Genomic DNA, 26,911 nt, shown 5'->3' with positions numbered 1-26,911 from the left:
CATACATCCTCACTGACATCGATACATTGGCAAAACCCCAGGTGTGGATGCAGCTGTACTGGCAGAAGAGAACTTTTATCGGCTTAGCTTATGTCGTTTGGGGAGGTGATGCAACTACGCCATCAGAAAAACTCTTCACTTGGCATGTCCTGTCAGCGTAGGAGGCTCTGCCAGCGCAGCTACAGCAGCGAGGCTCTGCACCACTGCCGAGCCTTTTGCAGCAACTAGAAAAGAAGAGGCCCTTGGAACAAAAGAGGGACGTCTATAATTTAGTTTTTACAAGTAGCCATTGATGAGGAACAGATGGAAAGAGTGATTCAGATTTTAAAATTTAGTCCTAATGTTAAAAATGTGTTTAAGTTGTATGACTTTAAGATGTCACTGTCTATTTAGTGATTATCTATGTCACTGGGTTGCAGGGTTTGAGAGCTGCCCACCATCTGTGTTCTGTAAAGCCTTTAAGACTGGTAAAGGTATGAGTTGCTGTGAGAGCAGTGAAAAACCTCCTGTCTGTAAACTGATGAAGACAACTGTAATCACATTTACATTGTCATCATATTTGAACCACACACGCATTTTCTTCTCCTGCCTGAAGGGAAGAATGTTGTAAGAAGTAAAAGCAAAATGAAAGATATCGAAAAACAGAATAGAAGTTCTTGGTCTCCAATAGTAATAACCAATTAAGAAGACAGTATGTGTGTGTTGAATTGTATGGCAGCTGTACGTGCATGTGTGAGGGAAGTACACGTTTCGAAACGAATGCTTGAATAGAGCAGTTATATGTTTGATCACTATGTCCATTTTGAGAACTCTGATGAAGGCTTTTTGAAGAAAAGAATAGCACCATGCCAGATTAAGTTTGTTCAGTTTGTTGTGAAAATGTTTTGAAAGTAGTTGCTCTGTCATTCTGCATTGCTTGTAACCCTAAAAATAATTGCCTGGCGTTACTGGAACCAGAACGGTCTGACAGCCCGACTTGTGCTGCTATACTTAAAATCCGTCAATGTTTCCATTACAAATTTGGAGGGAGGGTTTAATCTTTTTCCCATTTTAAATCATGCCTGGAAGAAATTCTAGATCAGCACTTCAACTCCGAGTATAAATCTTTTGGAAGAGATTTGAAGTTTCTAAAAATCTTGATTTAAAAACCAATAAACAAAAAAGCCTCCAACCCTGTGGCAATGAAATACTGATATTCCATTTTGAAACGTTAAATGATCAGGAATATGTTTTTTCTCTGTGATAATTTTCAGTTCAATTAAATTAGGCAACAAGAACATTTCTACATATCAATGTTGATTTTATGCTGAGTGTTGCAGTTCTCTGTTTCAGGCTGTTGTTGCTGCATAATAAACTTTGCGATATGCCAAATTGGAATATTTCAAAACCTTCCTAGGGAAACACAAGAAACATGAAGTATCTGATCTAAAGCATGCCTTTGTACTTTTCTCCTACTCACGATTTCATTCCAATTTCCTGAGGTTATCTCCAAAATAGTTTTATTTTTCTTATGTATTAAGGCTGTAGTTTCATGAATGCTGTAAATTTGAGGTAAACTCTGCCTACACATTCCTGTTCCTTTCCTTGTGACAGCCAAAGTTCTTGCTTAGCACAAAACCACATGTGGTGAAGCAGATCAGGGAAGATAATTTTTTGTATTTGGGCTGTGGCTACACAAGTGTTTGTTCTAGTCCAAAGAAGTGTGTAACACTGAGGCGGGTGCAAGTGAGTTTGCACTGACATCTTACTTTATGTTCTGCTTCCCTCCCCCACCCCCCACTGTGCTCTTCCTCTGCTGTTCACGGGGAGGTTCTTAGCTATGAGCTTCTCAAGCTGTGGAGGCTCAGCCTTTTTCAGGAAAGGGGCCCCATGTAGCCAGTTCTTTTAGTCAGGGAAAATCTTGTGGTCACAAGACTCTTACTGGCAACTTCAGTTTTCTAGTATCTCTGTTAAACTATGTTTTTACTTACAACACCACAAACCTGTTCATAATACTTTCCGTACCGTGTCCTGCCGTTAATGCAAATTATTAAAGCTGTTCTGTTGTAGATTTTCTATAGGACATTTTTACATTCCGTTAGTTCTGATTTTAAGAACAATAGCATTAGATACCTTGAGGACTAAGCAGGAGTGCTTCTGTGCTTATCTCCTTTATGAAACTTGAGATTTTTTTGCCATTATTCAGAATCCTTTTCTTGACACTCTTGAAATTATCCACGTATGCTGAAGAATGAAAGTATGGCAGTATGAAAGTTCTGCCAAGGCACACAAAGTCTGATCCTTAAACTGTGATCCCTCTCTATCTTGAAATAACCAATAGCAGTATTGTATGAATTCCTAAAAGCCAGAAGAGATACAAAAAGGCTTCTAATTACTTTTATATTTCTGGATATATTAAGGAAATAGCATGGTCTTCATGTCTGCCACAATAATTCATTTATGATCAGTGAAGTAGTCATACTGATGTAAACTTAGCTTATACCTGCTGGAACCTAGAGAAACAATCTCTCTTATTTCATTTTCACAACAGATGTCACAATGAATAGGAATAAAATCCTGTGAGTAATATTCAGCAGAAGTTGTATATAATTTGAGCCTGTGTCAAGCGTTGTTTGTGCTTCAGATAATGGTTGGGTACGTTAGAATGTGCCCATGAATCCTATCCCAAACATAGTGTGAAAGCAGGTGCAGTTAAAATACATGAGCAATTACACACAGATTTAACACAGCATTCCAAATGATAACCAGGCTGCTGTAGACTGAGCTAATGTGCATTCTGTGATTACTATCTGTCGTTTACTCTAACATGCGTTTTCCTTTGCAGCAGTCCATTGTGCCAGCCCACCCAATGGCTCCTCCTAGTCCCAGCACCACCAGCAGTAATAACAACAGTAGTAGCAGCAGCAACTCAGGATGGGATCAATTAAGTAAAACAAACCTTTACATCAGAGCACTGCCTCCAAACACCACTGATCAGGACCTGGTAAAATTATGCCAACCGTAAGTATTATCCTTAAATACAAATTATAAAGTCACACCTTAAAAGCTTATAGTAAGTATACAAAATGAGCGTTTGGATTATGAGGGAAGAAAACCAGAATGGCAAATAAAAGTCCTCTTGCTGTAATACAAAGGCAAGTTTCAACTTCCCTGGCAATCAGAAAGAAAATAATGTTTGTCACTTTTGAGGAGCAGAGAAAGTTGAAAGATAGTGTTGAACAGATGCAACTCATTGCTTTAGTAAAAACTATGCTCACCCATACTGCTGCCTGATACTGTTGGCACCATAGAAAAATTAAAATGAATGCCTGAATGTGAAACTTGCTATAAAGAGCCTATGACAGAGGGTCTGCTCTTTTCACTACTAAGATAATTTGTTGATACAAGCTGCTCAAGTAATTATTCTTCATCACTGTAAATTACAGTGTGCATTTGAATGCTTACCCTAGTTTCAGAGTAATTTATGTTGGTTGTACATTACTGTACAATTATATTTCTGAGTAGAAGTAGTTGATCTGCATAAGAATCCTCTCTGGCTACTGGAGTTCCAGGTAGTCTTGGCTTAGCAGAAGGGTTTTATGCACTGTTGTTAACGTGAGGTTTTGGGGGTTTTTTTTGCTTGTGTGAATTTCTCGCTTTGTTTCTTAACATTTAAAGCAGCTCATGACTTTTAGTTGCTTTCAAATGAGTCAGATGCCAAGAGACTGTGCAGTTATATTGTTTACACACTTTGTAAAATCACCTTTCTTAAATGTTTTACTGAATTTTTTAAATACTCAATACTTACAAAATTCATAGTATATTCTATGGATTCTTTTGAAATCAAAAGTACATAGCTAAATTTTCAATATTGACTGTAAGAAAACACTATACTGCCTGAGATTCTCAAAATAATTTTATGTTCAATTTAGCAGATAAGTAACTAGGAATATACAGAAACACATGCTTAAGATCACAACACAAGTTATTAAAATAACTAAGAAAACCTTTAAGTCTTGGATCCTAGGTGCCTATGAGGCACCTTTTAATATTGCAAAAAAATTCTGATACCCAACTTATAGAGAAGAATTTTAATTTTTTCTTTTTTAGCCAAAACTTTGATTTTCAGGGTAGTAGTCACGAATTAGTCACCTTAGTACCATAATAAAACCAAGTTGTTCTTGGGTCTTTGGTGAAAAAAAAAATCCATTTGGTCATTTTCCCAACAACAAGTGAAATTCATGTGTTTTAAAGAAAACAGAGCAGATCATCAGTCTGTGAAAAGATTCATTGATTAAATTAAACATTTTTACAGCTTCCCATGCAACAATGATCTCTTGTCACTTGAATTTTAGTTGCAAATGCAGGTTGTATAGAAGGGGATTTTCCCTTCCAATTTTGATCTTTTGAATGGTGAAACCTTGGCCAGTGTTCTGTGTTATGTTAGGACAGAGTTGTGAGGTTATTTTGCACTGGAGCCACCCAGTAACTACTATTTGTGCAGTGGTTACTATAGCTCCTTAATCTCTTTCTGAAGATATTTTGGTTTGCACAATTTTAGGTGTCATCGATGCATGAACATCCTAGAAAAAAACATGTTCAATACTTTGCTATAACTGGTTGTCCTCCTCTCAGCCAAATATTCCAATTTTCATGTTGCTTTTCAATGTATAATTGTGGTTGAAACAGCATGACTTTTGCAAGTACAGGAAAGGCAAGAACTGCAGCCATCCAGTTACTAAATAATTTATGACGTCACTTTGCAGACTTGGAAGACTGTGGTGTTTCTTCCTATGAGATATTTTTCTCCTAAACATCTTACTTGAGAGGAAGGGAGGCCCTGTCTCAAAACTCTCCATTTCTGCTGAGGATCCAAGTGAGATGTCCAGAAATTTTAGGCTTGGAACATCTTTCAAAAATCTGGGAAACCTATTAAGAGCCTTAGGCTTCTCTGCCAACATAGCCTCTTAGCAACTAACTTGATGCTGCAGTAAGACAGAAATGACAGCATTCTCTTCTTGTTCATAGAAGCTCAATAATTCACTTACATAGGCTATGGAAGGTTTCAGATGCAATATGTTTTCTCCCTACAAATCTGCCTAAACTTCTAGAACATAGAAAGCAAGATATTTTTGAAAGTGAACCTGCCATGTTCATTGTATAGGCTGAAGCAATACAAAATAAATGGAGAAGAAAATCATGGGAAGCATAGAAGTCAATGAAGAAGTGCCATTTACTCCAGGTCTCCAAAATATTTTCATTTGCTCTTTCCAAGTGTCTTAAGATTTTAATGGGAAGCTTTAGAGTAATTTTAGCTCCTTTTCCCCATATAAAGTGGATCTCGGGAGTCTGTTGGTGTGCTTGATGCTAAGAATGAACAGAAAGGATGCTTTGCATATTGTAGAAATGATCTTGCTAGCTGCCAATAAGCAGTTTTCAGTGACTGTACAGAAAAAGGTCGCTGGCTTTTGTTTTATAACTTCTCACTGTTGTCAGACAAGACTGAAAAACACCTGTGGGTTGAGGAAATAATAGTTGAAATACATCATTGTCACTACAAATGCCAGAAATATCCCATCTGCACAGACTTTTCCCTCTTATCGTCATGAACTTGTATCATATATGCGGTACCGAAAAGTTATTTTCAGTGATGGTTATTGTAGAGAAATATTGCTTTCAATATAATCCATCAGAATATAAAGCAGATATACAGAGTTCTTATGTGGGGATTTGCTTATACAGTGATTTTTATTTCCTTTAGTCAATATGTTTGCATTAGTTCATGCTTACAACAGCTAGCAGTACTAATTTTGGCCATGTTTTTATTTTGATTAATTATTTTTGGTGAATCACTAGAGAAACCTTTTATCATGTTATAGAAGTGGTGGACTTGCTTTCCTGGTGTAGCACAGCTGTGCAGTGTTTGCGAACACAGCAAATGTTCACCAGTTTTGTGGAAAAGTACTTTCTTGGCAAGAGTGCAATTTGCCAGTGTGTGGCTCTACAAATCTGCTCTCCACTTTCATCTGCTAGGTTCTTTCTGATTTTCTATTAAGTAAATCCTTATCCTCTAGTCTGAGATGAAAAGAGTACGTCACAGTTTTGTTGTGAAGCTTACCTGGGAGTACAGCTAATTTCAGACAATAATATTGGCTTTTGTGCGGGAAATGAAGCTGCTATGTTTCTAAATAGTTCATTCAAACTTGAGCCTGCTACTCCAGTTCTGCACTGGGAAAACAGATTTCTTCATCTCCTTTGTGCCAGAGGCAGAAGTGTGGGACAGAATAAGGTAGGTATTATGTTTGTCGCAACCTGTCCTTACAGCCAATCCAGAACCAGATCCCAGAGTGTCAGGGGGACACTGTGTGAGTCAATTCTGGCCATAAGGGCTTTCTAACAGGTATTTAAGGGTAGGCAAAGCAATTGATGCAATGCCCCACAGATACTATCATTTCCGTGGGAGGCTAGACAGAAGTGGTCAACTAAACCTAAGAAGAGCAGGGAAAAGGAGAAATTGGAATAAGGAGACGATGAGCACAGTTCAGGGAAGCCTACAGGAAGCTGCATGATTCTACTGTGCAGGTTCTTTTCACAAACCACATAGTGTCTTGCATGACATCTGTTGTACTGAGCAAACTTCTACCATAAGGAGCTGTTTTTTACAGGGTTGTTGAAGCAGTGGTAGCCTTCGCCATGTTTAATTGTACTCCTTTCCCCAGCATGACTATCAGTCACAGAATGGTCAGGGTTGGAAGAGACCTCTAAAGATCATCTAGTCCCAGCACCCTGCTAAAGCAGGCCCGCCTAGATCAGGTCGCACGGGAATGTGTCCAGGTGGGTTGTGAAAAGCTCCAGAGGAGACTCCACACCCTCCCTGGGCAGCCTGTGCCAGGGCTCCCTCACCTGAACAGGAAAGAAGTTTTTCTTTAAGTTTAAGTGAAACTTTTTGTGTTCTGTCTTATGCCCATTACCCCTTGTCCTGTCACTGACACAACAGAAAAAAGTGTTGCCCCATTTCCTTGACATCCACCTTTCAAAGACTTGTAAGTATTAATGAAGTCCTCTCTCTGTCTCCTCTCTCCAAGCTGAACAGTCTTCCCTCATATTGCAGTCTTCCCTCATAAGTACTTGCTTAATGTGCCTCCTTCAGCAGTTGTGTTTGGTTTATGAATATGTTATTTAGGCTTTAATTGTACTTTCTTATTCGGTGACTATTAGTCATTTCTTGTAGCTTATTTACTGTCTAGATCTGAAGATTGCAAGATTAAATCCATTCCAGTTATTCACTGAAGTTGTTGAGACTGCTTATGGGATTAGGGACTTATGTGATTGGGTCTTAGGAGATTCAGCCAGGAGTTTGTGACTTGCTTTGACACATTTTCCGGGTGCTGTCCTGACTCTCACCAAGTGCTGTGCTTTGCTGCTGCTGACCTTTATGCCCAAGCCACATGGTTCCAAAGCCCTGTGCTTTCCGCCACCTTGCTTATGGTGTCCTTGGTAGCCTGCAGCATGTCATCTCTGTAATGCCAAATTTCTTCAGAGACCTCCTTTTGTGCCACTTACATTATTAAATGAGGATGTTGCATCAGACCCCTCATCCTCATGACAATCCCTATTCCCAGAGTGAGCTTTCAAGCTTTGAGGCATAATCCAGGTATCCCCTATTCAGTTCGGCCATCATGCCAGCCCACCCTCTGGCTGTGTGCTCATACCGTGCTGCTTTCAGTGAGCTCCTTGTAGTCTATTATAGATATTTTTGAAATCTGTTTTTGGTCTGGACAGTTTCACTTAGACCTTGCCCCTTTAAGTTATCACTGTATGATTATAATGCAAGTTTTTAATGAGATTACAATTAAAAAAGCAGCTGGTTTAAAGTAAGAAAATTAGTTATATAATTACCATGACAGACCTTTGTTCTGCACCAGGATGGTTGAACACAAAAACCAGAACCTTGTAGTGGCTACCTTTGATTACGTGCATTGGCAAATCACCTATCTTGTTGAGAGAGTATATTAAAGGTTCTTTCCTAAATAATCAGCATCATCAACTCAGACACAGCTAAAATGAATAGCAGACTAATGGTTGTTTTGAAACATTTAAGCCAGACATGCTATACAACTTTGTTTCCACAGCATGGGAATTTGTATTTTTTTTAAAATAGTTGCATACTCTAATATTTCCCTGTTTTGAGGCACCAGCACTCAGAAGTTGTTTCAATTCCCTGCTCTTAATAAAAACACATATTTTCATTAAGTCATGTGACAGCTGTTAGCGTATTAATGTTTCTGTGTTCTTTGCTTGCTGTATAGTTGTGACCTCTCCCTGTGCTGCCATTTCCCATCTTCAAAAACGCTGAGGACTGGGAAGTGGTGAACTAAGCTCAAACATTTGGTGTAGCAGGGAGTTGTCATTGCAGTGGTCAGTTAAGAAAATCTGCTAATTTTACTCAGTATATTTCCTTGGAAAAAGGACATATCTACATTCAGGAAATAGTCTGACTGTCTTTTGCAATTAACTTTTTGGGATAGTGATCTGGGCAGGTCACTGCTGCTTAGTTCAGTCTAAGGAAATGTTTGTAGCACAGGGATACTACCTCCTTAGATAGATAGAGGGTAAGGTAAAGTGGAATGAAAGATTTCTCCATTCTTTAAAATGTGTTTTATCTTCATTCCTTTCTCCTGTATTTTCCATTTTTCTTGCATTTTTCTTTCTTGGTGAAAGCTGTGGTAAAATATTGCATTTATAATTATGCAGAATATGATTTCATGTAATGTAATTAAGTGTGATACATCAGTGTCTTTGAAACTGTTCTCTTGGAGATCAGTATTAATACTGATTATATTGCAGCAGGAGCCTCTCTGCTCTTCTTACTTTTTGGGAATGAAAATAAGTCCTCTACAAATTAGTTCTTTTAGAGGTTTATATATGCATTTTAAAATTATTGCAGATATCTCTGAGTAAATAACACCAGGTTTACAGAATGTCATTTGTTTTTTGGAGGAGATAGATTCTTTAGCAGTTAAGCAGTATGTGACTTGTAATATTCAACTCTCCGCTGTATGGTACAAGTGTCTTTTTCTTTATTCCTTTTTTCAAGGATGGTGACATGCTTTGACTTTTGTTTTATTTGCAGTAGATTTCTCTTAACTGCACTTTTTAATCCAGTTTTGCTCTTCAGAGCAAACATAACAGCAAGAATGATGAAGGTGTGTTCCCTGGATGTAATACCTGATTGTAATACCTGTAATACCATACCAGATGCTGGTACGGAACATAGTACAGCACTGCAGAGAAACACCCACATTAATCTCAGTACCAGGATTTAGATAATCTCATTTCTGTTCAGCTGATGCACCCAGTTTCTCAGATAGGACAGACTGCTAGAGGAGGAGTTGCATGCCAGTATGGTGTGTAAACTGGCTGTGCTAGCTTCTGTCTCAGCTGATGATCTTTTAAGAGACTACTGTCAAAAGTAACTATCATTTCTACAGCTGAGAAGAAATAGTATGCATTTTTATATGTGTCTCTTGCCAGATGGGCTGGGGAGATGTAGGCCTGACATGGACACTAAATTGCTCCTTTTTGTTAGGGCTTGACTTCCACAGTCTGTTACAGGGCATTTCCATGGGAATAGGGATTGGTCTGAAGATGTGATGCTTCATTTCATTAGTAATTTCCTTTATTTTTTAGCAACTGCTTTCAGCAGTTGTGTTGTAAAGGAAGACTGTCTTCTCAATATTTGCACTTTATTTAGACAGAAATAAAATAAATAAAATCAGAGAGCTTTACATTCATGATCAAATGAAATCCGTGGTGAAGTCTTCTCTGAGGAGTTCCAGGATATTATTATTATATTTTATTTACATAATACCTTGTAGAATGTTGTTAGGGAAACATGTATTTTTTTGAAACTAATTGATAAAAAAGTAAAAACTGTTCTCTTCTGGAGTCCTGTCCTCTGGATGCAGATAGTCTCTTGAGATGCCTTCAGTTTAAAACAAATATAGTTTTAATTTTCTCATTCCATTTTGTGATTAACTCAGTATTTCATTTAGCCTAACAGTAATTGGCAGTTTTCCTCAGCACATCCTCTGAAAACAAGCAATCTTGATAACAAATGCACCAGGGAACTTAGTGTCTGAGTTGTGGTCACAGATGCAGGGACCCAGTGATTGCACAAACTCTTATCTCCCCTGGGAGATGAGAGCTTTGTTGCAATGTGAGGCCAGAGGAGGGTGATCCCATGGAATTTCCTTTAGGAAGTGGGGGCGAGGGGGGAGAGGAGGGTGGAAGGAATGTTTCAGACACAGCTGCTTGTTAAAAGAAGTACTAGGAACACAGACTGGTAAAAGTTACCACCATCTAATATATCTTTTTGGAAAACAAAACACTGATTTGGTAGGGTGGGGCCTGTAAAGTCCATGAGTGTTTGCAAGTCTGTAGGTATTTGTTGTATGAAGATGCAGCCCTTGTTCTGTATTGCAGAGCCACAGGGAAAAAAAAAAAGATCTGTGGCAGCTAATGGAATGCCTTTGATCAGAGTCTCAGTCCCAAGCTTCCCTGATGGCAGGGGCCCTACTTAGATGGGAGGTGATAGCAGCATAGTTATTCATCAATACCAGTAATACAGGAACGATTGTTTAATTTTGGTGGACAACTGAAAGTGTTAACACTAGTCAGCCTTTTTAGTGGGTTCCATGATGACAAACACTGTCACTTCTGTTAGAGACTGCTTAAGCAATCATCTCATTCAGAAACCAGTTCAGAATTGAATCAGATTAGAGCCCAAGTTGATTCCTGCCCCAGTATGCTTGCCCTTTTTCTCAGGATACCATTCAATGTAGAAAGCAGGATCGGTATTTTGAAGCAGATTGTTATATCTAGTGTCTAATATCTCACGTGGTTTTACGCAACTTGTAGAAATCTCGTGGAGTCTTGACTTTGTTTGCTGAAGGTTAGTTCTGCTTAGCTGTGGTTTCTGAAATGCTAACTCTTTGAAATGAAAAAATGATGTTGACACATTAAAAGACCAGTCAGGTTTTTGATAATTGTTCAGCCTTTTTTTTCCCCCCCCATATTATTGCCAAGCTGCATTTACGGTTGAGAAACTCACACCCCAAATTTAATGCAACCCAGATAATAAAAATGCATATTTTATCTGCAGAGTGAAAGCGGTAGCAAATATAGGTAAACAATTTAATTCAGATCCTGCTGCTTCCAATGAAACTTTTAATTGAGGAAACAGGGAGAAAATCAGTGCTCGTCCTTAAAAAGCTCTTCTAAATGATAAGCCTTGGTCCTCTTTCCCACAACTTCTAAAATTCTATCCTCTTTTGATGTTAAAAAAACATCAGCTGCCTCATTTCAGTTTGAGCAGTGCTATACTCAAGAGTTGGACCAATCTCATAGAAAATTAAATTACTTCTACTGAGAGAAGAATTAATGTTTCTTCATTTAAATATCTAATCTTTGCAGATAAATGTGCAGTACCTGGGGAAAAAAAGCAAAATTTTAATTCGATTGTTGATCATGTTATGATACATGGGCATAGAGCAAAAAACACTGTTGAAAACAAGAAAAGACTTTGATTTGGAGTCTGTTTTGACACTGCTATAGTACAAATATTCCACTTGAATAACTTGTAAGAGTTGAGTTAATCATTAACAGAATCAATTTCAGTGGAAGAAATATGTTCTGATTTGTGCTCTAATCCTGCCTCTTCCATAATAATTTCTTGTCTTTCTTACTTTAAACTCTTGTTTTCCCAAAGAGGAAAAACTAGTAATCTGTTGCTTTGTTGCTGCAAGAGAAGTGCACCCAGATAAATGTATGTAACTTCACTTAATTTTAAAAAATATTCATAATTACATTTAACTGATTGAACACTTTGGCCATATTAATTAAAATACGTTAGTCCAAAATGCATGTCCTTTTAAAATTTTTGTTTCCTTTATTTTGTGCAGTTGTGGAATTCTATATTCTGTGTTTAAAAAAGTATGGGCCAGTATTTTTGCCTAGGAGAACATTGTAGACTTAGGCCTCACACATCATCAATATTTCAAATCCTGATACTGCTGTTAGGCTTAAATATAGTCTCTAACAAGTTTTCACAACTCTGTCAAAATATCAGCAATTATTGTGATGTATTAACGAAGGCCTCAATGCCTGAGTGCAGTGGTGAAATAAGTGTTACTTTAATAGAATATTTAAAACCAGGATGAGAAGAAAATTCTTCATACAGGTTAGTACAAGTACTAAAGAAATCTCAAATATTTTATTTTCAAACCTTAAAGATCAGAAATAAAATGATCTAAACACCCAGAAAAAGAGCCAAGTGTAGTTATTTCTGTTTTCAAGGACTCTACTGAAAAGCTAACTGAAGAGCTTTTGGAGCCTGGAGACTAACAGAGTTCAGTACCTAATTTTGTTTAGCCTGTATGTAAAATCTCCAAGGAACTGTTGTGTTACAAAACATGGTATTAAACATAAATTCTTACCTATATCTCGTAGATGATGGCAGTCTCGATTCCTGCTTGTTTGCAGTGAGCTCACAAAGACCTAATCCTGGAAATCAGGGAGCACCTGCCAAAGCCCACAGCTCTCGTTGCCAGTATTAGAGTTTAAAACCACTTAGTACTCCACAGCATGGACTTAAAATTTGATAGTGAAGGCTGAGATTTTCACGTATGTAATTGCATAGAGACAGAGAAATTTTTTTTTTTTCGCATTCAGTTTGTGTGTTTGTGGGTTTTTGCTTTTTCTTTCTTTTTCCCCCTTCCTCTTTCAACCTGTAGCTCTGCAGTACCCAAGGCAGAAATCTTCCCTGTTTTAAGTCTGAATGTCTTGATGGAATTCTGGAGAAGAGGTTTGGCAAAGAAGAGAGACTCTTTCACTGCAAGGCCTGAGGGTATCAGCATGGTGGGATATCTATCCAGTGGAACTGAAGTAGCAATTGTGTATATATTTCTCTGCATCTCTATTTGTAGTACTGTGATCTGAAAAGGAGTGTTTGTAAATCATCTGTGTTTTTATTTTTGTCTCCAGAGGTACTGTGTTCAACTCACTACATCTCCCACACTTGAAGCTGCTTTTTCTCTTTTTTTTGTGGTGGGCTTTGTCTCAACTTAATTGTTAAGACTTTTTTTATTTATCACCAGAAGTCTATTTGCTGTAGTTAAAAAAAATCTCAAATACTGAGAAGGAAAGTGATGCTCCATGTTCCTTTTTCTCCGTGGCAGCTTACAAGACTTCGATGTTGCCGCACAGAGGTATGGTATTAGAAGTGAAAGACCACTAATCAGGACTGCTGAAAAAAGTCCATCATCGTACCAAGGCATGACTGTATGTTTTATTATGGAAATTAGGATCAATTGTTTTTTAACATCTTCCAAGTATTCAGAGCTATGACATTATAAAAATACACAATATTCTGTTTTAGTCTTCTGTTCTTTCCAGTGAATTGCATGTTACTTTGTTCCGTGAGAAATTCTGAAGTTTTTTCCACCCATTTTATTACTTATTCAGTTAAGTTATTTGTTAACTCTCTTTGAAGTCTAGGAGACTTAGTCTGAATTATGCAGTCTTGAAAATGTCACTAAATATTCTGAAAAGAGCAGGCCCTCTCTAGTGACAGGCTTGACTGTCACTAATCAACTATTTCTCGTCTAACACTTGAACTGAGATTGAACTACTCATCTAGGGAGCACAAGCTCACTGTTTTGGACAACTGAATTGGGTAGAATTGGTAAGGTGCAAAAAGCAAGCAGGTTTCAGTACATCATGGAAAGGCCTAAGTTGTTCAAATGTTCTTGAGGAGATAAGGTAAGAAAGAGAATTTGGGGTTTTTTTAATGTCTCGTTCTTTTTTTGATAAACAAAAAGGACTATTTTTTTCCTCTTTAGGGTCCATTTAACCTATAAATTGCACTTTTTGAAACGATGACGAATACACAAAACATTCCATGTATTGGTGTAAATCAATATTGGAGTGTGGGACTTGTGCTTCATTTGTGGTGATTCTTTTGGTCGTTTCTATCAAAGATGTTGCCCTTTAAATTGTTAGTTAAAATTAATTGATAAGCAATACTGTGTGTACTCTCAAGATAGAGCCTTCAACCTGAGCTCACCTGAGTCCAAACATCTCACTTAATCAGAGGAGATAGGAACTTGGTTGAACTCTTCCGGTCTTGTAGCTGAAAGGTGAGCAGCAGTAATTCTACTTTCAAAGATGACAGTCTATATGGTGGATTGATATGGATTGTATGGGAACGTTGTTAGATTATCTCATGAGAGTAAAAAAAAAGATAATTAGAGCAGAATGTATTTAAATATATAGCTGTAAAGTCAGATACTCAATTCTTTATAATTGACTTGCCATGTACAGTATGCTACTGCTGTACAGAACAAAACTAGTTAAATTTTTTTGCCATGAAAAAAAGGGGAATTAGGTTCTCTGGAACAAAATTTGCCAGTTCCTGTGACAGAAGACATTTTAGTGTTGTTAGGACATTTTAGCTTTGTTCTTCCTTTTGTGGTAGCTAGTATGCCTTAAGTCCTTAAGTGAAGGGGGAAGTAAGGCAGTTTGAAGTACAAAGGAAAGAGTAATTTCTCATAATTCTATATTGTATTTATGAAGGTAGTGTCTTCTTCTGTCCATTAATGTCCTTTCTGAGCTTCTCCGTTGTTCAGTGGGATAGAACTTGCAGAAATTTTAATTGTTCCTTAGGGATCTAACTGGATTTGTATTTGGAGCTGGATCACCTTTTTTCTGCCTTCTCCAGGTTCTTAGAGGTGTCTTATGCTTGTGCCAAAGATATTTGACAATTCTTGAGTTCAGCCCCTGCAAGGCTGGAAGAAATGTGAGGCTATTTCTCTCAAGTTGCTTTCCTCTAGTGATAGAGGTCAGTATTTGGCTGTGACAGCTCTTCTTTATTTTATTTTTTTGGAAGGTGGTTCTCTGACATTCTTGTTGCTGAGATCATCCCCACGAGGGCTTTCAGAAGAACATCTGACTGGGCTCAAATTCTTCAGTTTCTGCTCTTCTGACCATACACTGTGTTAGAGAAAAGGTCTTGGTTCTTTACCATTAATAATTAATTTGCTTCTAGATACCTTTTTTTTGGTGCAAAGATCTATTAATTTTTTATTTCTTCCTTTCACTGTGATTTGGTTTCATGTTGCGGGTGTGGATTCTTTTAATCCCAAGGATAATTTAAGAGAAAAAAAGTATCATTAAATAACTGCAGTCTGAGTCATACTTGGTCTGTGAGTTTAGTTCCCTGGCCTTCCCACACAGCATTTCCGATATGCAGTGAGCAGAGGGTGTGCAGGAAAGACTGTAGAGTGTCCTAGATACTGTTTAACTCTTTACTAATGAGTGACTGTCTGACACGGGATATAACCATTGCCTCATTGGTTTCTCAGCCTTTTTCTGTGCGACAGCTATATCTATTAAATTTTCTGAGTGGTTTTCATTAAAAAATATTTTAAGATTTAAATTTTCTGAGTGGTTTTCATTAAAAAATATTTTAAGATTTATATTTGGATTGGCTTAAGCATCTTGTTTAGATAAATTGATGGGAAAAATTAGTAGATGAACTATTTTAGAGTCTGAAGCATAGGCATTGAGATTCATTCTCAAGTAGAAATTATGGTTTCTCTCATATAGTACTATATCACTTCTGAGAGAAAAAAATTGTTCTACTGCCCTCTTACAGGCAAAGATATAGTCATCTCAGGCTCCCAATAAAAGTCTGAAGCCCAGAAACACTGTGACCGTGTCATGCAAGCTCCCTTGTTAACATTTGTTGAATCTATTCAAGAAAGGTTGTGATACAGAACTAACTTCACTCACTTTGAGCTTTCCTGTCAGCTTTGCTGTCATGCAGTTATTGGTTGATTTTTCTTGGCTCTGTGTGAGATTGTTTTTTGAATAGTTCCTTCAGTGGCTGCTGTGACACTCTGGGTTCATGAAACCACCACAGCTGCTCCTTTTAAGAAACTTTGAATCTGTCTTACTCTGTTTAATGTAGATGCCAGTCAGGCTGGTGGTTGATACAGCCAACCGGAGGATCCCAATATTCTTTGAGCCCAGTCTTGAGTCACTCCTTTACACAGATGCTCACAGGTTGGATTTTCCCTGCTAGGCCACTTGTCTGCATTCTTCATGGTGAAGCCCAATGATCCAAGTGCTTCCTCAGGCACACCAGCCAAAGTGCAGTCTGGGGCACTGGATTTGCCCTTCCACAGTGGCACTTGACATAGTCATTATGCGAAAGTCACTGAAAATGAGGGTTTAAGAGATCTCATTAGTTTCAGCCATGTTGGGTATATTCTACATGACAGTCTGGTAGTGTCAAGTGTGCTGTGGTCTATCTGCAGCTCAGGGGTCAGTATGAGCTGAATTTGCAGTGGTTTCAGAAGTCTTTAGTTGTACTCGGCTACCTGCTATAGTGATGGGATCAGAACAGGTTAATGCTGTATTTGAGGAAAATGGTGTATTTAAGCTACCAAAAGCAAATTTCCATATAAGTATCTATTACATTCGCTTTGCAAAACTGCAGAAATCAATCTCTACCTCCTGCTTGCTTCAATCAATATTCAAAAGACTATCTTAAGCAGTGTGAAACTGAGGAAATGTCACTGAATATGACCCTGATGCATCAGCCACAAAGGTTACACTTTAGATTTTGTGTTACAGCCTGTGATTGCTCTTGTATCTAAAATTTGGCAACAGATGGGTAGCATTTTTTTTAACGCATAACACTCCGCTGTCCCTATCTCAGCACTTAATACTAGTGCAGACATATTTTCAACCGAGCCATGCAGTTATAATCAATAATATGTGAGCTGATGTTTCTGCTCAATAACATGCAGCCACTTAAATGCCCTTCTGAAGTATTTTGACCCCTGGAGAGAACTACTTTAGTACAACCATTTTCCCCATTGAAATGGAGATATTTGCTATTCAGCACAGCTGGGACTTGAGACTAGAGAAGCTGATTCAAATGGGGATAAAGTCTACATGACATGCTATTAAGGGGGCAAGGCCTCTGGAAGGCTTAGCAGTGATTTTGAATAATTTGTCCATTTACCGTTGCTCTAGTATGATTGACATTAAGTTACAAGAAATTGAAGGAGATCAGACTCTAATATTAATTGTACAGTTTCTTCATTATGAGGTGTTAATTCCAATATAGAATAGCTATTTAAAACAGGATGTTACTATGAATATATTATAAAAGAACCATTGTTAAAATGCAATTCAGAGAGACTGGAAATTACTTGAATGTATCAAGATTTTTCCTCTTCTCACTTCCAGACAGAAGAGAGGCAGCCAGCACTTTCCAGAATGACATATTAAAATAGTGCAAGAACAAATAGGTATATTTGTGTAGAAGGTATCTTAACTCATCAGTCTAGGTCTTGGATTCATCTTGTTGGCTTTGTATTGTCTTAGTTTTACAAAAACAGAAGGAAAACATATAAAATGTGCTGACATATTTTAAAAGTTATCAGTGACAGGCATTATTCCAGTGGCCAAGCATCTTCCATCCAAGATGAATGCAAGAAAAAGCGTCGTGTGTGTGTATATATGTATGGGTTTTTAATATGTCTATGTATGTAACTTACACAATATGTGAAATAGCTGTTTGTAGTTAACAACTGACACACAAGTTGGGGCTTAGGAAATGGAATGTGGCTGAAAGTGCCCTTGTACTTTGACAATCTCCAGTCTCATGGTTTTCAAGACTGACAACATACTCCTAGGAGTGTCACTTTTTAAACTAAGGATATGAGACTTGGTTACCAGCCTTTGCTAGAAGTAAAATTAATAGGCAAGAACAGATTAATCTTTTGCAAGTATACAGGCTTATAGCATTAATAGATGTCTGCCTTATGTTTCCAAATAGGAGGTTATCTCCCACTAACTAGTTGTGTACCTAGACTAACACATTTTGGTTTATACTGTTCTGACTGAAAAAAGGGACAAATATTGGGAAGTGTTGATAAATAATTTATTTTCCCCTTGCCTTGTCCTTAATTCACTCCCACAAGAAAAAGAGATACGCTTATGAGAAGCTAAAATAAAGGAGAATGCATCATAAGGTGACAGTGACTGAATTTGGCTTCCTTGGATGGAGGAGGAAAACTGAAAAAGAAAAGATTTTCAGGTAGAGAGACTAATTTATGCTCTCAATCTGATCTGTACTATTCAGCACAGGGGAGAGAAAGGAGTTATAAATTATGAATAACAAGAATGGCACTCTTACATCTTCATAGTTTTATTCTTTCAAGCTGTTAGTGTGGGTTCTGCAAGACTGGTGAGGCTGAAATTTGCCGAGATTTATGGTTGAGTGTAGAAATAGTGCCATACTTTCTGATTAAACGAGCTAACAGTGGAAAATCAGTATGTGCATGTCTGTGGATCTGCCATCAGCTCAGCTTATAAATACATACTAGCATTCATCTGGTTTAATTTCTCATCTTCCCGAATCATGTCTTGATTAGTGATCATTTCTCTGTGTGGAAAAAAAGGATCAAAGAAATTTCTAGACTGTAGAAATAGTGACTAGACTTGTAATTTGAACCTGTTTGGAACTTGATAATTTTGCTTGCAAAATCAGCCATGGGATCTATGATAATTTATTTTCAAAGAATATTACTTTGTTTTTGCTTTCAGTTGTGTGGAAATGCACATTTTTTTTCAGTGCTTCACAGTTAACCCAGGCCTAATTTGTGTCCATTCTGTATTCTTAGGGTAAGAGAAAGCAGGTTGAGACCACTTACTTCTTAAAATAACATGACTTTGTTCTTCCATCTTGCATCTGTAAGAAACTGTAACCCCTTCCTATATACCTTAATAACCCTATCAACAGATGGACAGGCAAATTCCTGCATTGGTTGTCTTACATTTTCCTGAGTAAGAGTGATTGTAGTATTAAACAGTGGGTTAACCAAGGATTTCAAATATCTTTTTCATTAATAATCTCTTTTTGTAAAATAAGGCTTCTTCAGAGCTTGCTGTGCTAAACTGAATGCTGAATGATACAGATTAAAAAGTGCAGTTTGCTTTGTGAGTCAGGAATGAAGAGATATCTTGATTTTTTTTTTTTTTCCCCCTAAGGTTGTGCTATTTGCTAGTAACGTCTTGTGTGACTATTGTAATATGTTATTTGATTTATGAAAATCCATGATAATTCTGAGATGTATTGTTTGTGACTGAATAACTGGCAGAAATCATTTTCATGGGAATGAACCTCAGTTCAGTGTCTTATGGTAAAACTTTCTATGATGCTTTCAGTGGAAGAATACTTTATATGGATTACAATATACTGTGTTAGAAGCAGAATAGTAGCAAATCAGTTTCTAAATCATTCTATCTAATTTACACACATCACTTCATATTCTGTCGACCTCTTATTTGAGTAAAATAATTTACTCAAAGAGCGATGCCATGTAACGTGAGAAAAGTGCAGAGTGGTCTTTTACTAATGTTGGTCATCAGACTCAGTGGAACGTTGGCAGGAAAGGAAGTTATGAAGTGTAAACTTAGCTCTACTGAACCATTGATTTCATAAACTGTAAAGATGATTATAAACATAAACAATTTCCTCTTCTGAAAGGACAGTTTGGTTAATGCATTACTGTAACTATCATTTTCCTTTTCTTCAGTTTAGGAGAAAGCAGGCTATGGTTACTGAAATAATACTTGCACTTCAAAGTGTGTGAGAAGTAAATACTTTTGTGTTTCTGATAGGTTATTTATCCTGCTTAACCTATAAACTGGAAAGCAACAAGGCTACTGAACCGGTAGATAGCATAATCTCCTAACCATCTGCTAGGTTAAAGCACCTCAGCTTGTCAGAAGTTAGGCTGGATTGCTGCAGGAAAGGTGGCTTCAAAAAACACTGAATGGGATCATTTTTCTCAGTTTGTTGCTTGAAATTCCATTTTTCTTCACAGGATATGATATTTTGTGTCCACACAGTTAAAGCAGATACGTAATAAACAAATTTAGGACCAGCATGTTAATATCCTGGCTTTCATAAAAATCAGTAGGATGATGAGAATTTTCAGGTGTCTATGAAATAGGAAAGAGTGTCTCCTGTGAGGGGCAAAAGGTTGACCCTGCCCCTTTTACTGCCATTGTTCTCTCCCTTTTCAGTGTCTGGAGCTGCAGCTTTGGACTCTCCCTACCATCAAAAGGAGCATTATTATCTTCCTAGCCTATCAAAGATTTAAATGGAAATTAAATGCCATGTGTTTAGTAAGAAAAAATTATGTTGCAGCAGAGCCAAGGATAGGCCAAGATTCTGGGCTTTGAACAAAATCTCCCTCTGAAGAGTGATTATTAAGCAAAGTTCTGCTAAATATCTATTGGCATTCTTAGTGGAGTGACTGGAGCAACAGATGCTGATAAACTTGTCAGAACCTCAAATAGAAGTTATAATTTCATCCTTCACATGAATCAAAAAAGCCTCCAAAAGCTCTTTGAGGAAAAGCTTCATGGATTTTTGGTTTTTTCTTCATTTCCCTGTGGTTGTGTTGTCATAGTACTGAAGAATAACTGTGCTTTTTTCACATATTGCAACATTCTTAACCTTATAAAGTAAAACTAAATAAACATGCCATTACTTTTTTTGTTGATTTCAGATTGACAGAGAAAACATGTCTGCAGGCAATTGTTGGAAATCTGTTCATTTGCTACACACTAGAAAGCCACGTTAGGAATACTGTTTTAATGTCAGCTGTAATGTCTTAAATATTTAAAATACCCCCCCGCAAAAGGTTGTTTTCCTCAGTTATCCTAAATGAAAGGGTGTTGTACAGTGGCTTGTGCTTTTAAGATAATCAATTTGTTGTGAAAAACGGAGCATGCTAATTGAAAAACCTTTGCAAAATCTTGTAAAAATAGCTGTAGGATGCTAACAGGACTTTTCCCCCAAGTTTTCAGTCAGCTTTTAAGGAATGGATACAGATTCTTCACTTTTCTACAAAGCAAGAAGCAGCAAACATTTCCTAATTCTAAAGACATTTCCTCCCTATCACTACAGTTTATCCTCAGCTAAACCAGGAGATAACTACTCTTAAGAAAAGCAAAATGGATTGCTCAGAAATAATAATCTACAAAATCTTTTTTCTGTGTGTCACTTTGCCATTCATTAGGATTTTGAATTCCTGGTTCTTTTTAGCTATAGAGTAGTTATATTTATGTAGTACATGTACACTATAAACCAAATACTTCTGCATAAAGTGTTGCATTTTATCTGTCAAAATTAATACTGCCCAAGAAACTAGGAAGGCATTTGTTGACACTTCACCAAATTGTATATGTCCCATTATGCTGAACATCTGCTCTTTCTGAGGAAAAATAATTGTAAAAGCTGATAATATATCTGATTTTGCATCTGATTTTGCTACTTCTGATTAATTCTCAGTGAAATTTGGAATTCTAACCTACCGATTCTGAAGAAAAGATTGCTGACTCAAACTACTATTACTTAGGTACAAACAATGTGCCCTTGTAGCCAAGAAGGCCAATGACATCCTGGGATGCATCAAGAAGAGTGTGGCCAGCAGGTCAAGGAAGGTTTTCCTCCCTCTCTACTCTGCCCTGGTGAGGCCTCATCTGGAGTACTGTGTCCAGTTATGGACTCCTCAGCTCAAACGGGACAGAGAACTTCTGGACAGAGTCCAGCGCAGGGCCAACAAGATGATCAGGGGACTGGAACATCTTTCACATGAGGAAAGGCTGCGGGAACTGGGGTTGTTTAGTCTAGATAAGAGGAGACTGAGGGGAGATCTTATTAACATTTACAAATATCTAAATGGTGGGTATCAGGAGGTTGGGACATCCCTTTTTTCTATAGTAGCTAGCAACAGGACAAGGGGTAATGGGATGAAGCTGGAACACAAAAAGTTCCATTTAAATATAAGAAAAAACTATTTCACTGTTCAGGTGAGGGAGCCCTGGCACAGGCTGCCCAGAGGGGTTGTGGAGGCTCCTTCCTTGGAGGTCTGCAAGACCCGCCTGGAGATGTTCCTGTGAGACCTGATCTAGGTGAACCTGCTTCTGCAGGGAGGTTGGACTAGATGATCTCTAAAGGTCCCTTCCAACCCCTACCATTCTATGATTCTATGATTTGTACTGTGCTGATGTTGGTAACTGCATCAGTAATGATGGTATATACTTTTATCCACTGATTTTTACTGAAAAGACACGTACGTTTTGGTTTAGTTTTCTAGTACGCAGATCCCACCTCCTCAAAAATAGTCTTTAAGTGGACAAAATTTATTTTTATTCATTTTGTAAAGACAAAAAGCTGAAAATGAGAACTTCATGGATATTTGGATATTTTGAAAATACCATCTTTCTCTCTGAAGTACTGAAGAGTAAAAGCAACAATTAATAAGTAAGAGAGGAACCAGCTTTGTCAAAACCACACGAACATTTTACAGCATGTCATCAAAGCAATGCTTTTGTCATGGTTTAGCAAGGAGCTGTTTTTGGTAACAGGGGGAGTGGGTTGCAGTGAAGACCTGGTAAAGAGTTTTTGGACTCTCCCCTGGCTCCTGGATTCAGACACACCTCCGACCCAGCTGGGCCAATCTGGTGCCTCTGCCATCACTATTTAGGGACGGGAATTTGAAGCGCTGGCAGGAGGTGTAAGAGTGATACAAGATGGAGGCAACCACATGGACCCCACAGTCAGAGAAGGAGGAAGGAAGGAGCACCAGACCAGAGACCCTTCTGCAAGCTGTAGTGAGAATGCAGCTGTGCCCCTGCAACCCATGCAGGGCAATGGCAGGACTGAGAGCCACCAGCAGCTCCGTGTGAATGCACCCAAATGGGCGAGGGACTGTGTGAGGAGGTGGCCATGGTGCAGGCCGTGCTGGAGAGCCTGCGGGCCCCAGAGCAGCCCCGCATGAGAGGCAGAGAGGAGCTGCAGCTTTGGGGATAAATGCACATCCGTACAGGGTGTGTGAGGTACCCTGCAGAGGTGCAGGGAGGATTGGTGTGGAGCCTGCCTGCTCTGAGGATCAGGGCTCTGAGCCCGGGAAGAGGGGAGGGGTAGGGAGAAGGTGTTCTTAAAGGGCTGGCCAGACTCTACATCATTGTACTACTCTGTGTTGTTTTATTTTGGTGATGTTTTGGGGTTTCGTGGTTTTGCTTTAGTTGGTGTTACATTAAATTATTTTCTGTTTTCTTCCCCAAGCCAGTTGCCTGGTCTGTTTTGTCCTGGACCTTAAGCAGCAATTAAGCTCTCCCTGCCCTTTGGCAATCCTCAAGTCTTTGGTACTTGAGGCTAATAGTGGTCTTTTGTTCCCTGATGGGCCTAAACCATGACAGCTTTAATTTAGGTTCCCAAGGAAGTTCTGTTTTGCGCATAGTGAAAAATATGAGCCAGTGCCTGAAATAGGACACATCTGGCTGAGTAGATTAATCCAGCACTTAGATATCTGAAGCTAGTAAAGTAGATTTTGCTGAACCGAACAAATTAGCCAAAATGGTAGCAATTTCAAAACACAACTCATACTAAACTAGATTGTGCATACCTATTAACTCTGCAAATAAAAATAATACAACTGCAACTTTTAGTGTAATGTTAAATTATGCACTTAACATGATTGATCCAGCTTTCAGTGATAGGTACTTGTTATATTCCTTTTGCAAATCTTTAGATCCATAAAGCAACTAAGTGATTCCAAAGAGTTTCTCAAAGAACAGTGTGTCTTCCAACAATAGAAAACAAAATACGGACAAAATGTTCTCAGCAATGTCTCCTTCTACGCTAGGGCATAGATGTGGTGAAGAAGAATTTAAAAATGGAAACCATATGGTTTGATTTTGTTCTCCAAACTTACTATTCTGCTGGATTGAATAAATTTCTTTATCAAGTTTTTGTAAGAGAACAATTTTTTTATAACTAAATAGCAGAATTAGAATAGACTGTCACAAGGACTAGTGGCATTGTATTCACAATTTTTTTCTGAAATTCCCCTTATTGAGAATTTTTTAAAAAATGATACACGGAGAAACAAAACCTCTCCGTATTTATCTAAGCTTAAACCGGAGTAAGAGCTTAACATGCACCACTTTCCCAAGATGCAGCAGAGAGAGGGAGGTATGAGAGCCAGATAAAACCTTTTGTACTTCTCGGAGGCTGCTCTGAGCTTGGTTTTGGATCCAGGAAAAAAGATTATTGGGACTGATTAGGTTCCCTTGGCTGTACTGTTGGCTTAGAAATGCCCTGAACACTGGAAGAGCAGTGAGGAATGGGAGCCAGTTCTACCAAGTCGGCTCTTGCTGACAGCTCCCTTGACTTTCTTCCTCAGTTACGGGGGATTTTCTTTACTCCTTTTGCTCCAAGTGGTACAGAGCTGAGACTGAAGCGTAGATGAGGCCTTTCCAGAGACTACTCAGGTTTCTTGCTTTCAGGTCTCGGTTGACATAAATTATTTGGGCTTTCACATACTCTTACAAGTGAGATAGACTGTGTGTGGGCTTGGTTATTGTTTTGAGTTGTACTGTTCAAAATAGGATATTCTGTGTGTGGGGAAGTGAGGATGCAGTCTGAAAATTTTGAATATCACTGATTTGCACAAGTCAGTGTTTGTTACAACCATTTTGTAGGGTCATACTGAAGGATAATGGTATTCCATTTTAAGCAGGAATTTACTGCATTTGCAAGATGCCCACCAACCAAGTTGTGCACCGAATAAGGACATGTTTGAGTAAGAAAGGTGGTGGTTTTTTGTTGTATTGTTTTAAGTTGATTTACAGACTAAGCGTCCCCACCTGCATGATCTTTTTAATGTTACAATTAATATACAGAAATTGCTTTGGAAAGTTTGCTTTATCCATTTTGTTCTAATTATTTACCCTGTCCAAGGTAACGTTTATTTTTATGTTGGTTCATTCAGCATCTGCAATGTATTTTAGGATTAACTGATCTGCAATGTACACTCTCACACGTTACTCTCCTTGCTGTATCTGCCTGTTTGTTGTACTCTCTCTTGTCTTTGAGTCACCTGGTGAGAATATTGGCTCCTTACCAAAACTTTTGTCTTATGCTAGGTTCTCTTTCCTTACACAATTCCACCTTATAATGACTTCACGTACTTGAGCCACTTACATGTTATGAAATCCATGCCTGGTTTTACCACATCATTCTGGCACTTAGAAATAAAGAGCTTTCCGTGAGGGGCAGTGATAGGATGCTAAGGTGTAAAAATTAATCTAGAAAAAACACAGAAGATATGCAGCATTGTTTCTGCATAGCAGAGGAGTTCTGACAGCACTACAGTAATGCAAAGGAGTAACAGTAGGACTTCTAGGATTTTTTTTTTTTTTGTCTGGATTGGACTGAAGAGAGAGCTCTGCTTGTCTTCAACCAAGTTCTGGACAGTTCAGAATGGGGGACCTAAGCAGACAAGGACATACCCATGATAACAGAGATCCTTCTGGCATGGTAGCGTCCAAGTCAATGTCAGGTGGTAGTGAAGCCCTTCACAGCATAAGCTGGAGTACAGTTTGGAAGTACTGCAAAGGGAAGCACTGTGAGCTTAGTAATATGAGGTATATTATGTTAAGTTGCTCTGGACAAAGATTTGAACAATTCATTCTTGACAAATTCTATCAAGCCTCTCACTGCCTGTTCTTACTGTACCTCCCCTAATACATACACAGATAAGTTCTTTCAGCACACAAAATAGCACTTGTGGCAGAGACTTCAAGCTGCTTTGTTCCTCATTCTTTGTCATGCTTATGATGGCATCTTATCGCCCTCACAGTTGCAAGTATGTTCATTATACTAGCAGAAGTATAAAGAGAGAAAAATAAACAGTGGTTTGATTTGATCATGTACTTAGTTTTCTAAAGATCCACCTTTTTTTTTCAGCATTATGGGGGTTGTCAAAATTAGGCTTAAGTGATATTTTTAAATGTCAAAACTATTCCTAGCTATTTGTAATAAACTTGTAAGTGTGATTATTTGCACTGGGTTTGACTGGATTGCTAAACAATGTGGGATTTTTTTAAAAAAAGTATATGGTAATGCTTTGCTTCAAGTCTTCTACTGCAAAATTATCTGAGACAAACGTATAGTGCTGATTTTTGATGTTCATGTCATCTGGCAGTAGGTCTTCTTAGGCCAGCTGAGTAGGTATGGGTTACCCTTTAATTTTTGCACAAATAATATGTCCTGCTTACAGCTGGGACACAGTTAATATTCTCCCTAGTTGCTGGTAGAGTGCTGTGTTTTAGATTTAGTGTGAGAATAATGTTGATAGCAACAACTAAACATCAGTGTGTTAAGTAGCACTTATTTGAAGAAAAGGGCTTTTCAGTTGCTCATTTTCTGCCAGTGAGGAGGTGCACAAGAAGCTGGGATAGAGCATGGCCAGGAAAGCTGACCTGAAGTAGTCAAAGAGCTATTCCATACCATGGAACATAGAAAATGCAGGAAGTTGTCAGGGAGGGCTGGATCGCTGCTTGGATATTGTTTGGCAGGTGGTGAGCAACTGCATTGGGCATGACTTGTTTGTTCTTGGGTTTTATTTCTCTTTGTTATATTCTTTTACATTACAATTATTTTTATAATATATTATATTATTGTTAGTTAATTTTAGTTCTCATCTCAGATGTTCTCATCTCAGCCCATGAGATTTAGGTTTTTTTCCTCCCATTCTCATCCCCATCCCACTGGGAGGGGGAGGAGTGAGCGAGCGAGCAGCTGCATGGTGCTTAGGTACTGGCTGGGGTTAAACCATGACAGAGTGTGTTATGAGCAGTATTAAGTATTATCCTATTAAATAGCAGTACTGTGTATCACCCTAACTTAGCTTTTGAACAAATTTCTTCTTCATCTCTTACCTAAATACACACTTGCATTGCTCTTTTGCAGTACAACAGTAGCTTGTACACTGAT

The 26,911-nt window shown here is 38.2% G+C and overlaps 1 protein-coding gene across 4 annotated transcripts in view; it reads left to right on the top strand.

Annotated features, from left to right (window-relative positions):
- RBMS1 (RNA binding motif single stranded interacting protein 1) overlaps positions 1-26,911 on the top strand; it is a 148,563-nt gene that overhangs the window by 78,173 nt on the left and 43,479 nt on the right. For all 4 annotated transcript variants that reach the window (XM_062004677.1, XM_062004676.1, XM_062004678.1 and 1 more), the window contains exon 2: positions 2,825-3,000. In XM_062004677.1, the coding sequence (XP_061860661.1) occupies positions 2,825-3,000 (176 nt within the window). The remainder of the gene's footprint in view (positions 1-2,824; positions 3,001-26,911) is intronic.

This window comes from Colius striatus, chromosome 11, assembly GCF_028858725.1.
Source record: "Colius striatus isolate bColStr4 chromosome 11, bColStr4.1.hap1, whole genome shotgun sequence".
Taxonomy (NCBI): Eukaryota; Metazoa; Chordata; class Aves; order Coliiformes; family Coliidae; genus Colius; species Colius striatus.
Note: the sequence above shows the minus strand (reverse complement) of the source record. Positions and strands in the feature narration are given on the sequence as shown.